The sequence below is a fragment of the Triticum urartu genome, chromosome 7 (assembly GCF_003073215.2).
Source record: "Triticum urartu cultivar G1812 chromosome 7, Tu2.1, whole genome shotgun sequence".
NCBI lineage: Eukaryota > Viridiplantae > Streptophyta > Magnoliopsida > Poales > Poaceae > Triticum > Triticum urartu.
Genome location: NC_053028.1, coordinates 603,447,609 through 603,460,926, shown reverse-complemented (window position 1 = coordinate 603,460,926; position 13,318 = coordinate 603,447,609). Strand labels below are relative to the sequence as shown.

Genomic DNA, 13,318 nt, shown 5'->3' with positions numbered 1-13,318 from the left:
GTACCCCGCGCCTGTCCCCACAAGGCCGCACCCACGCAAGGGCCGTTGCTCTCAAGAAACCTGACATGACACGTGAGAGCGAAGCACAGGCACGCAGCCCCCACCGTGTCCTCCCCATGGCCGCTGCCCGCTGCGCTGCACACGAGAAGCGTCGTGGTGCGCAGGTAGGTGGGGCCCGCCAAGACAGGGACAAGTGAAAGCGAGCTCCGTCTGCGTCCCAACCAACCAACGGGGACGGACGACTGTTAGTTTTTTTTTTGAGTAACGGACGACTGTTAGTTAGGTTATTATCATTAACCTCCTTTTCTTTTCGTTTCTTCTGATTCCGTGTCTCGTTTCTCGTCTCGCTCGCTAGGGCCCAACGGCGACCCTACTGGTAGAGTGCTGTATCGGACAACTGCGGCCGCCTGCCGGCGTAACGCATCCGCTGGTTTCATGAGCGGTTGGTTTGATTGCTTCTGTGTTGTTTTCTCCGTCCGTCCGTCCGTCCGTCCAACACCTCGCATGTCCCCAGTGCCCTGTTCTCGATCACTCCCTGGAGCTGGAGCTGGAGCCGGAGTGTAATCCAGCACCAGCAGAGGTTTTGTAGCGCTCCCGTTGCTTCCTTCTCCGCTTGCGACCGATCTCCTGGCCTCGATCCAAAAGAAAAGAAAGGGGAAACGGCAGCGAGAAAGAAACGGCAGCGTGTGCGTGTGGGCTCTTGATTATCTCTTTCTTGCGATTGATGAGTCGCGCCCGTCCCCCGAGGCCCGTAGTGGCGAACCCGTGAGCCCGTGACGCTCTGCTCCCTGCCTTCTCTGCTGCCCTCCTGCTCCGGCCCTCGATTCAGCTCAGCTCGGTGGCCTGCCGATCGCCTTTCGCCCCAGCATCGCATTTCTTTTCTTTTTTCCCTCCTCCGGCCGGCCGTCCTCTCCTCTCCTCAAGCCGGGCGTCGGCGGCCTCCAGCTCCAAGCGGTGGTGTCTTTCTAGACAAGAAACAATTCCTCGGTCTCCACGCTTGCTTTGGACTTTACCCTTTCTTCTGCTGGGTGCTCCCCCCGGTTTTGAGCCGGGTACACACGAGGCGTCCTCTTGTGGTTGCGGGGGTTTGGTGGGGGTTTGGGGGTCTCGCCTTTCCTGGCGGCGCATCCACGCACCGATTTCCCCTCCTCCCTCCTCCTGCGATTGCGGGTCCAGATTGATCGATCCCCGGCCGGATTTGCTCCGTCACATCACTCGGGATCTCCTCCCCTAACCCCTCCTCATCGGGCCGGATTTTTTCCCCCTTTCTCTCTCTCTAGGGGGCTCCGCCCCGCTCGGATCGATGGCGTGCATCCCGACGGGCATCCGGCTGCCGGACCTGGACATGGTCAAGGCGGCGGCGGCGGCGGCCGGAGCGGGGGTGGGGCCGCCGGGCGCGGGGCCGCTGCGGCCGGCGCACTCCTCGGCCTCCTCCGCGCTCTCCGACGCCTCCAACTCCTCCTCGGCCTCCTCGCTCTCGCTCAAGCGGGCGCGCACGCCGCGGAAGCGCCCCAACCAGACCTACAACGAGGCGGCCGCGCTGCTCGCCTCCATGTACCCCTCCGTCTTCCCCGCCGCGCCGCCCTCGCCGCGCCTCCTCGGCCTCGCCTCCGCGCTCGCCGACGACCCCTCCCGCGCCGACTTGCTCCCGCCCTTCCCCGTCCTCGGCAACGCCGCCTGCCTCCTCCGCGACGCCGCCGCGCCGCCACCGATGACGCCGCGGAGCCCCGTCCTCGCCAGGGCCTGCCCGTCCCCGGCGGCCGTCAGCAGCGCCTTCACCGAGTTACGCGACTCGGCGCCGTCCCCCGGGACGCCCGACGGCGCCGGCGCCGACGGGCCTGGGGAGCTCGACTTTGAGGATGATGACGACAGCTTCGACGCAGACTCCTTCCTCCTCGGCGGCGTCGACGAGGGCGCCGCTGCCCAGGGGATCGACGGCATCATGGGCAAACTCAGTATGGAAAGCGGCAGCGATGCCTCTTCCATTAACCGCGTGCTCTCCAGCTCCGGCATAGACCCCTACATCAGAAACCTCATGGTGCTCGGACTCGGCTTCCGGCGCTCCCGGTCCAACATCAAGCAGGCGCTCAAGCGGCACGACGACGACAGTGAATGGTGGATGTGCCCTGCCATTCCATTGAAGGACATTATGCCGGTGCCTCCCCCATCGATGGAACCACCGCCACCGGTGGAGAAGAAGAAGAAGAAGACTAAGAAGAAGGCGCTGAAGGACATCGCCGCTGGGCCATGCATTACATGTGTTAAGGAGGAAATTCCTGACCCTGCTTATGGGGATGATGGAATTTTTGGACCGAAGGCGCCTAAGACAGGATTGGGCCTGAGCCTCAACACCGAGGAGGTGCTGAAGGCGTGGTATGACAGAGGCTCCGTGTTCTCTGACGGCAACATACCTGATGCGTCATCCACAGATGGGCTGGTAAGGATGTTTAGTTTCTTCAGATAATTTTGGTATTCCTGTTCATGTACCAATGGCACAACTGATCGGTCGAAATGCCTGCACTGCATTACAACTTAATTTTGGTTATCTGCTGGTCTCTGCTAGGGAAAAAAATCTTTCAGTAAAGCTAATTTGATAAGTACTACTCCTATATGATAATTTCATCTTCTCAGTACATTATTAAGGAAAACAGGGCATCACATCCAAGTGTTTAATCATCTGGATTGTGTAGATGGAAGAAGGAAAACAAATCTTCAACCCACATTGTCCTATTGTAGTATCTTATTTGATCTACATAGTGGTGATCCTTCATTTTGTTTTATATGCAATACTACCCATTGAAACTCAAAATTCCAATATGGTATTCTGGTCTATAGTGTATCTCCTTGAGTCATAATCTTCAGGAAATGCTTCTTTGGGTGAGCCTGGATTTTCAGGCTCATTTGCAGTAAAGAATATTAGGAATAAATCCTTACAGAATGAATACATGTTTGCATCAGTTTAGTTAGGACGAGAAAAATGAGCTTTATAACAACTCTAGGTTAACTGGACCTTTCAATGAGTGATGGCTTATCTCAACTGTATCACATTCGAAACTAGACACCTTAAGGCATGCAACCGATAACTTTCTTTTTGATAGGGAGTGGTTGGGCTCAAACTGGTGCTTTTGGACCCATAGACACATCTACTGTGACATATTATATCCCGTATTAATTTGACCTTTTCCCCCTGAAGATTTCCTTAGCAAGTGGCAAATGTATTTTCTACATTTTTTGGGATTGCATCTATTGGACTGATCATTTTAGATGATTTTGTACAGCCAATTTTTTATGACAGTTGCATTATTTCATAGAAACTATTGCTATCAGGGAACATGGTTTACGCAGCCATAAACTACATTAGCATGCTGAAAACCATGTGAGCTATAAGCCAATAATGATATGAACATCTGATTCATCTCTTACATGTGTAACCTTCGTTTGCAGGCTAAACTTTCAGATATTGAACTGTTTCTAGAGAATGGTGCTGCTGGTGCTATCAGGGAAGGCAGCGTACAGAAATTGAAGCATAAGCAGAAGCAGTGCACTCCCCTCCTCTCAAATAAGACTCGGTACCAAGCACGGAAGGTGCACGCCGAGTCTCGCCCTCGGGTCAAGGCAAGCACCAGAACTCATTCTTGAGCAATTGAATTTTCGCAATGCCAAAAGCTCACAGTCGCAACCCTAACGCGAGTTTTGGGCCCTCCCAAGTAGTGTAGTCTGTGAAAGTTTGAAAAAGAGCTTCTGAAGGTCCTCATGCTCTTCTTTGGTTCTTGCAGGGGAGGTTTGTCAGCCAGGCGGCTCTTCTGCAGAAAGCCGCGGAGAAAGAGACCTAGGGGAGGACGTTCTTGCTCCCATGAACATTTTGTCTTGGGATTTCATTTCATTCCCCCTAGAAGTGAAGCAGATGAGGGCTTCTTTTCTTTTCTGCACTTATGTGATCATGTAGAGAGGGTAGAGATTGCCTGTAGAGTGGCTTCTTTGTCAGGGGATAGCTGCTGGTTAGTTTCCCAGCTCAGATGCTGCCGGGGCAAAGAAGGCCGTAAGCCAAAAACATCGTAACAATGGTACAGTGCTGTGGCAATGACCAAAGTGCTTCTGTTACTTTGCTTCCGTCTTATGCTCTGAACCCTCTGAAGGAATTGCACCGGGTGCAGGGTGCTCCCAAATGTTCTGGCACAGCTCTAAATTTTTGTACAAAAGTGAATCTGCAAAATTTGTTGGGACATTAGGGGAGCATTTGATTCGCAAGATTCCTAAAGCATGTGAATAGTAGTAATAAAGAAAAAGTAGGATTAGAATGTCATCTATGAATCCTAGGTCTGGGAAACATCACCGGAAAAGCAAAGCAAGATGTATGAAAAAGTAGGATTTGAATGTTATGTATGAATCCTAGGATTGGAGAACATCATAGTAAAAACAAAGCAAGATGTCTTGAGTTGAGTGGATGGAATTCTTCTACAAGATAGTGCACAGGGGGGACCCTAAAAAATATTTTTGCCAAGGATTTCTATTGTGTGAATCAAATGGTCTACTAAGAGATAATTTTGAATCCCCTAAAATTTCTGTGAAATTCCTTTGAATCGAAGGACAATATATTTTTTGTATCTATGGTGTCATCAGAATCTTTAGTCACATATTGTATCTATAGTGCCATCAAATTCCTAATCTAAATTAGATGCACTCACTTACTGAGAAAAATAAAGATTAATCAAGTTGTAGCTAATCTGTAGTTCAAACGGCGTCCCCAAATTAAGATTTTTATCAATTCCCGCGGTGCCAAATCTATTGAATGCAGGATTATTAAAAAAACATGGAAGAGGGGAAACACACGATTGAAATCATACCGTAGAAATTTGGGTCAAAGAACGTTTCATGCCACATGAAAAGAAGGATTTTATTTTTGAGGGGAAAAGGATTCCTATTCCTATGAATCAAACGACATACTACCATATGAAAATCTCACAAAATCCTCCCAAACTCCTGTAGAATTTCCTTTGAATCAAAGAGCCCTAATTCTGAATCCCCTGCTCTGAAATTCTGCAAAATTTGGTGTCGCTGTTTCCATCACCAACCCCCACCCAGCAGCATCAGCCCATGACCTCCCGCCGACCGCAGTGGGCCGCGGGTGGCGGTGGCGGAGGAGACGGGGACGGCACTGGGGTGGGGGCACAGCCGCCAAGACGATAGGAGCAGCAGCACAAAAGATTTCATTCATAAATAATTTCCGCACCAGCAGCGAACCACCACCCCAGAAAAGCGAGCCGCCTTTTCCCTCCTTCCTCTCCTCTGATCTCCCGGCCGCACCGTGCCGCCGAGATACAGAGATGGCCGCGCTCCGCCTCCCCGCCCCGCCGACGGCGAGGTGGTCCCCGCCGGCGCCGTCCTCCGCGCGGTGGCAGCACCCGCTGTGCCGGGGCGGCGCCAGGCGTCCCGCGGGCCTCGCGGCGCTGCGGGCCGGCGGGGAGGAGGGTCCGGGCCCGGAGGAGCCGCCGGTGAGGACGCTCCTGATCGACAACTACGACAGCTACACCTACAACATCTTCCAGGAGCTCTCCGTCGTCAACGGCGGTGAGCCGCCCCACCAACCCCGCTTGGCCGCTCCCCTCTCCCTCTCAACGAACACGCTCAGGGCATGCCTTAATCTAGTGCCCATTTGTTGAATTGAATTGAATTGATTGATTATTACTGGAGATGCTCTGAACTGGATTGAGAGAGATCACACCTTTCCTACTGCTTTACTGGACGGTGTCCTTATGGTCGGTCGTCTGAATCTGCAGTGCCGCCTGTGGTGGTGCGCAACGACGAGTGGGCGTGGAGGGACGTGTACAACTGGGTGTACAAGAAGAGGGCCTTCGACAACATTGTGATCTCGCCGGGCCCTGGATCTCCGGCGTGTCCTACCGACATAGGTGAGGACTATGCACCAACTCCAATTCAGCTGCTGCACTTATATATGTGAGAGTGTGATGTTTCATATAGATGTTGTTTTTCAGGTGTATGTCTGCGGATACTTTGCGAGTGCGGAGATATACCCATCCTCGGTGTCTGCCTTGGCCACCAGGTGAAACAATAATGTTTGTCCTTGTGAACTTGTTTATGAATCAGTCTTAAGAAGAAAAAGGAAAAAAGGAAATATATGACCATGTGGCGGCATCTTGGCCTGAAATGGATGTCGTGTTTGATCGTTGCAGGCCTTGGGATTAGTTCATGGTGCTAAGATTGTTCACGCTCCTGAGGCTATACACGGACGACTTAGGTAAGATGTTGAACTCTTCTGCGCGCTAATATATACTTTCAGCTTTCTGATAAATGCAAATCCCTGTCATGATCTTCAAGTTCTAGCTGCTCTTACGGTTAACACATGGCCTGACACTTAACTTTCCTTAATCAGTGAAATTGAGCATAATGGATGCTACCTCTTTGATCATATCCCATCAGGTATAAACTCTGGATTCAAGGTTAGTGTACCACTGAATTTACCAAGCCCTGTACCATTTGTGTTCCAGTCTGTACTTTCCACTTGCGCTGCAAAAAGCATTGCACTTACTGATGCTATTTTCAGGTAGTGCGATACCATTCACTTGTAATAGAAGCAAGCTCACTGCCTGAGGATCTTGTATCAATAGCATGGACGGCTTCTCCCAGAATGCTATCTTTCCTTGATAGCGATAAGCCTGACAACACCTCATTCTGGGGATCATTGAATAACTTTTCTATAACAGACCCTTTAGGGCGCACTAACAATTGTGAAGTTCCAGTTACCATAAACAATGCTAGTAAGCCAGACGGCTACAAGATTGTCATGGGCATCAAGCATTCCAGCATGCCTCATTATGGAGTGCAGGTATAATGTCTAATTCTGTTTCATGTTTCCTCTTAAATTGTTATTTTCTCTTACAATTGATTGCCTTTTATTTCAGTTCCATCCAGAGAGTGTTGCTACTCATTACGGAAGACAGATTTTTCAGAACTTTAAGAGGATAACAACTGATTTTGGATCACAATCATCGTTGTTTCAGGAAAGAAAGGTTCACAGTATTGGTAAACTGGAAAGCCCTCAAGTACCATATATGACTAAATATTTCCTGCACATACCCTTCATACTCCATTGTAGTTGACTTCCTAATTGTTCGGCAGGTCAATTCTGCAGATCAATGCAATTATGTCCCGAAGGGCTTGTCACACACTGAAGGACTGGAGCTTGGCGATTCTGTTGGGGTTCACATGCTTGCAGAGAGAAATGTCGAGAAAAAATATTTACGGTTGAGATGGAAGAGGATTGGTAACTTTCTCAGCCGCACAAGTGGCTCTGAAGACATTTTCTCGGAGCTTTTTGGTCATCAAAATGCTGAAGATACATTTTGGCTGGATAGCTCATCAGTTGATCAGGTGCCAAATCAGCTTACTCTTGATTGATCATCCAGTTACTTTAGTGTGTGGATTTCATCTGATGTAAGTGGAGCTTGATGAGGATATGATTTTATGTTATTACAACTAATTAGATGCTCATTGACATGCAGATTTAATGCATAAACAACAAAAGATGCATAAAACTTATCCATTTACATTTCTTTTCTAACTCAAGGCTGTTTCAAAAAGAACCTTGCTTTCACTCTAGGAGATGAAATGATCAGAGCAAATGTGGGTAATATTTGTCTTAATCTGCATGAATTAAGTTGGAATCAGTTTGCAGTCAAGTTAGTCAACTGGAAATGTATTAACTTCCCACAATGCATTTTTCTCTCTGTTTTTTTAGTTAAATGATCATCATATTTTCGTTCTGAGCTATTGCTTCTTGCAGAACAGGGCACGCTTTTCATTTATGGGCGGTAAGGGTGGACCTCTGTGGAAGCAAATGACATTTCATCTCTCAAATCAAAGGTAGGAAGGCACTCAAAACAGAAGCAAAAATATTTAGTGCATTTTCATGTGTCCTAAATCTTCATGTTATCCTGGATTTCTTCCAGGGCCAACTGTGGAGGAACCATTACTATTCGAGGTGCTCATGGATCTGCTGTGAAGAACTCTCTCAAAGATGGCTTCTTGGAATTCCTTCACAAGGTATAAATTGAAATGGTTCACTTGATGAACCTCACGTTATTTTTTTGTGATGGTAATATTGTATTCTGCCATTGCATCCAAGTTATTTATTTTCTCTGCCTGCACCGCACATTACACTAATTAAGCAAATGTGAGGCTACATACACATTAGCAAGGAACTAGAAGTGTTCTTTTACAAAACTGAACGTAAGTGCTTGATTGGCATTGGAGACGTGTCAACACAATCCATTGATAGGCATTTGATTATGTAGCATCTTTTTTACCCACATCGTTTGTATTCTCCACCTAATATATTCATGAATTCTCACTATGGTTGATTTGGTATTAAGATCATGTACTATGACTAAATCTTGAGCTTACCAGCAAAGCAGAATCTTGCCTGTGAGCTCCAATTACTCAATGTTTCACATTTTGCAGGAGATTCAGTCCATTAGATACAATGAAGAGGATTTTGAAGGGCTGCCATTTGACTTCCATGGTGGATTTGTTGGATATCTAGGGTAGGTAGATTTGTTATCATGGCTTCATCATATGCTTGGTATTTAACTTGTTTTCCTGCCTGCAGTTATGTTACTTCTTAAGATAGTATGTTCATAGTTTTTTGCTTCACAAAGAATCGCCTCAATCTTGTGTCCTTCATTCTCATATTTGTCTTCCATGATTTCGTTAGTGCTTTTGCATTTTAATGAAGTGCCATAGTATTTTTTTTTAAGTTCTCTTAGCTCTTCTCTGACTCAACAGCTTTCCTTTGAAACCAGGTATGGTCTTAAGGTTGAATGTGATGCATCATCTAACAAAGCTAAATCAAGTACTCCTGATGCATGCTTCTTCTTTGCTGATAACCTTTTGGCGATCGATCACAACAATGGTGATGTATATATTCTGTCATTATATGACGAATATTCTTTAAGTAATGGAAATGGAATGCACCATAATACGACACACACTTCATGGTTGCTGGAGACTGAGAAGAGGCTTCTCAGGATGGCTGCTGTGTCACCAGGACTACCGATTAATGGAAAATCACTCATTGGATCATCCAATGTGAATAAGCCAAGTTTCGTCGTAGAAAAATCAAAGGATCAATACATTAAGGATGTTCGAAGTTGCCTGGATTATATCAGAGATGGAGAAAGTTATGAGTTGTGCCTGACCACTCGGATGAGGAGAGGGATAGAGTATATAAATGCTCTTCAACTGTACCTTAAACTGAGAAAGCAAAATCCAGCCCCCTATGCAGCCTGGCTTAACTTCTCGTCAGAAAACCTGAGTATATGCTGCTCTTCTCCTGAGAGGTTTCTGCGACTAGATCAAAATGCAATTCTGGAGGCAAAACCGATCAAAGGTACTATAGCACGTGGCAGAACACCCGAGGAAGATGAATGTCTACGCTTGCAACTGAAATACAGGTTAGTATATTAAATATAATCTTCTTTTATTTTTCATACATCTTTTCATGTGCCCTTTTTGAGATGTTACACCAGTTTCTTTTGTTGTTGATTTATTCGCGTGCGCTACTCACAATCAGTACTGTCAGATGTTTAATTAGGTTGTTTACCGATTTTTCTTTTGGATTAATTTGCTTCATAAATTGATAATTTGAATTCAAAATATTTCAGTAGCCCGCAGAGTAACAAACTGTGCTTGCTGAAACTATTTCATTTTTGACATCGCATTACATCACAGTTTTATCATCGAAAATGACATGTCCTCTTGGCTGTTCAGTATCACTACTATGTAGATGTGTCGATTGTTATTCCTACAAACTAGCGAATTGGGATACCACAGTGCTTATAATGCTGATACTGTTTTTTGTTCTGCATTTGTTCAACAGTGAAAAGGACCAGGCTGAGAACTTGATGATTGTCGATCTCTTAAGAAATGATCTGGGCAAGGTCTGCGAGCCCGGGAGTGTGCACGTTCCTCGCCTCATGGATGTCGAGTCATACAAGTCAGTTCACACCATGGTTAGCACCATCCGCGGAACAAAGAAGCCCGACCTAAGCCCGGTCGACTGCATCAAAGCCGCCTTCCCAGGGGGCTCGATGACGGGCGCCCCGAAGGTGAGGTCGATGGAGATCCTTGACGTGCTCGAGAGCAGCCCGAGGGGCATCTACTCGGGGTCGATCGGGTTCTTCTCATACAACCGCACGTTCGACCTGAACATTGTGATCAGGACGGTGGTGCTGCACGACGGGGAGGCCTCGGTGGGGGCGGGCGGGGCGATCGTGGCTCTGTCGGACCCTGAGGCGGAGTATGCCGAGATGATGCTCAAGGCTAGGACACCGACGAGGGTTGTCGAGGAGTGCAGCCAACAGGCCGCGGCGCACAGCAGTCCGGACCGATCGGATTCGGTGCGGACGACTATAAGTTAGAAGACATGCCCCTTCTTCTGAATGAAACTAAACCAACATTGCAAGGTTCAGCATACATCAACCAACATCCATGGTGGGTTCAGCCTGGCAAGTTCATCGCTGCTGCGGACGGCCTTTGACCGAAGGAGGCTTGAAGGGGAAATTTTCCTTCGAGGAAAGCTGATAGTGAAGACTTGTTTTCTGGGGGAAAGCTGGAAGTGAGGATTTCATATTGATGGCAATATACTGCTTACCTCTGTACCAAAATATAATATGTTTTTTAGGCTAAGCTGATACGGAGGGAGTAGTATACTGTGTAGTGTTAACTAGAATTCACAAACAAATCAAAAGTTGGCATACATTTTTGTTTCCCCCTAAAAAATTAAACAGTGACGTTGCGCACTGATAGCTATTCTTTCTCGGAGACGATGATGCACTGATTGTAATGACAAATCAATCGATAGACTGATATTCACATAGCGCAACAGTTCTTTGGAGATTTGGACCGAGGAGCATGCAATGCACTTAGGACGCGTTTGGTTGTCTGCATCGTTTTTTGTCATTTTGCATACTTGTTCCAGTAAGATCTAGCTGGGTATATGTAGGCAAAAAACCATCATCTGTATGTTGACTGGTTGCTTGCAACTCCTCTCTCTGCATAATAGCAACGTCTTTATGCATTGTGTTTGGTTGCTCGACTGTGCTTATATTAGTACATGTTGTTTGATTGCCTGCACGGAGTATAATTAAGATTTAACAACTACCCATAAGACCATAACAATGCTTGATGACGAGGACACAAGCAACTAGCTTGCCGTGCCGCCGTCGGACTCGGCGCCAAGGCCATCGCCCACCGTTGTGGGCTTGCCCATGTGGAACGCCGGCCTCTTCGGGTCGACGAGCATGCCTCCCGCCGCTGTGGCGAGCAGAGTCTCTGAAGCTCATCAATGGTAGATAGATACCGAGCAGGGGAGGGGAACAACATGCTCTTCTCCAAGTTCGATACGCCCTGGCGCGGCTCGCCTCGCCGTGCTCCTTCCCGCCGTCGTGCTCTTCTGCAGGTCGTTGAGCGCGGCGCAGGAGCGGAGGACGTTGAGCGCGGGGCTCGGGAGTGGCTGGTCGGCGCGGGTTGTAGGCGTGGTCGATGCACACAACAATGGCTGGCCAGAGCTGCTTCATGATGCAGGAGAGGAGGCCGAGAGGAGCGACGCCAGCGGTGACGCCGGTGTAGCATGACACGGGAGAGTAGTCTGAGATTATGGAGTGTCATTAACACATAACACATATGCGTACATACGTTCTGTTAGAATTTTGCTAGTAGGCCTTGGCCCAAAGTCCAACTAAAATTCTGAAATTCTCTTGGCCCATTCATGCACACATGTGAGTGGAGTGAGTGAGGCTAAAGTTTAGTCCCACCCCGAAAGTTGAGAGAGTTGCACCTCTTTATAAGGTGAGCTCTTGTACCACTTGTATAAGCATGAGAAGAGGAGACCTACACGCGCGCTCCTCCTCGCCACGCCACGCCTCGTCACGACGCGCCGCGGGTTGCGGGATTGAGCCGAGCCGAGGACAGAGCTATGCACGTTGTCTATATTTTTGTTGCATGGGAAAATTAATGAGTCATTAATTACTAAACCGTTTCCGATTCTTTTGAATCGTGACGACTCGGACGTGGGGTTTACTCCCACGACCTACCCGGCCCGCACTATATAGTCAGGCAGACGTCTATCCTAACCGCCGCCGCTTCGTATGGTTTCTCACCACCGTTCCAGATCATTGCGCCGCCAAGCAAGTCTTCTCCATCCCTCCTTTCGGCGTGCACCGCGAGAAGGGACAGCAGGCCTCCGGAACCCCGCCTCTCGTGATCCTGTACGGGAGAGGGGCGATCAGGTTTTTGGGGAGCGCACTCGCGCGACTGCTGGCAGCGACGACTTCACGAACGACGACTTCTTCCCCGACCTCGGCAACCTCGTCCTCGACGACATGGGCGACAACGTCAACGCCGGCGGTGCTGCACCCGCTGCACCGTATGTGATTCTATCCTTCCTGTTTGAGATCGTGGTAGAATTCATGCTTCTAGTATGTGCCCTAGATGTGATATGTTCATCTGCTATGCTAGTTCGCATGATTAGTTTAATCTCTGCTGTTGTGGTCATGATTTATCTTCTGTTTATTCGGATTAAATCTCGTAGTAATTTGCTCATATTTCCAACAATCCAAAAACCTGATTATAGGCAATTTACTCCGAGTGGTTTTGCTGCGCATCTGAAGCCGCCTGCCTTTAAGGGGGCGCAATATAAGAGGTGGCGCACGAGAGCAGTCTACTGGTTTCAGACCATGGGCTGCTATGATGCCACCAAGGGCAAGCCTGAGGGCGATCTTAATCCAGCACAGCTGGAAGCTTTTGAGAAGATCGATACCTTCTTTAAAGGCGCTCTTCTGAGTGTTCTTGATGACTCCATTGTGGATTCGTATATGTCGTTTGACAACGGCAAGGACATGTGGGCTGCGCTCGAGGCCAAGTTTGGTGCCTCGGACGCCGACAGCGAGTTGTACGTCATGGAGCAATTCTATGACTACAAGATGACTGATGAACGCCCTGTTATACAGCAGGCTCATGAGATACAGTTGCTCGCAAAAGAACTTGAGTACTTCAAGTGTGTGTTGCCGGACAAATTTGTTGCCGGAGGCATCATTGCCAAGCTTCCACCTTCGTGGAACAATTTTGCTACTTCCCTGAAACACAAGAGACAGGAGTTTTCCGTTGCGGATCTCATTGGTACTCTTGATGTTGAAGAGAAGGCGAGAGCAAAGGACACACGTGCTCGAGTTGCTGAGGGAGGTTCTAGTGCCCACATGGTACAGAAGAAGAACTCCCAGCCCAACAAGTTCAAAAACAATAA

General features: G+C 48.3%; 2 protein-coding genes across 7 annotated transcripts; both read left to right on the top strand.

Annotated features, from left to right (window-relative positions):
• Positions 1-473: 473 nt before the first annotated feature.
• LOC125525993 (protein CHLOROPLAST IMPORT APPARATUS 2-like) lies at positions 474-4,252 on the top strand. The gene is made up of 3 exons (XM_048691009.1): positions 474-2,437; positions 3,445-3,615; positions 3,777-4,252. Exons 1-3 carry the CDS (start codon positions 1,304-1,306, stop codon positions 3,831-3,833), a joined length of 1,362 nt encoding a protein of 453 aa, XP_048546966.1. The 5' UTR covers positions 474-1,303; the 3' UTR covers positions 3,834-4,252.
• A 964-nt stretch (positions 4,253-5,216) lies between these two features.
• Positions 5,217-10,912, top strand: LOC125525991 (probable aminodeoxychorismate synthase, chloroplastic). Of its 6 annotated transcripts, none has more exons than XM_048691006.1 (13): positions 5,217-5,568; positions 5,778-5,909; positions 5,994-6,061; positions 6,192-6,256; positions 6,392-6,458; positions 6,563-6,844; positions 6,921-7,019; positions 7,138-7,389; positions 7,802-7,881; positions 7,968-8,061; positions 8,479-8,561; positions 8,820-9,470; positions 9,896-10,912. In XM_048691006.1, the coding sequence occupies exons 1-13, from the start codon at positions 5,325-5,327 to the stop codon at positions 10,434-10,436; spliced, it is 2,658 nt and encodes an 885-aa protein (XP_048546963.1). In that variant the 5' UTR covers positions 5,217-5,324; the 3' UTR covers positions 10,437-10,912. The 6 variants fall into 6 exon arrangements, with proteins under 6 accessions (XP_048546963.1, XP_048546960.1, XP_048546962.1 ...); XM_048691003.1 differs by having other exon boundaries at positions 6,921-7,028; XM_048691005.1 differs by having other exon boundaries at positions 6,921-7,041; positions 7,151-7,389.
• Positions 10,913-13,318: the final 2,406 nt, after the last annotated feature.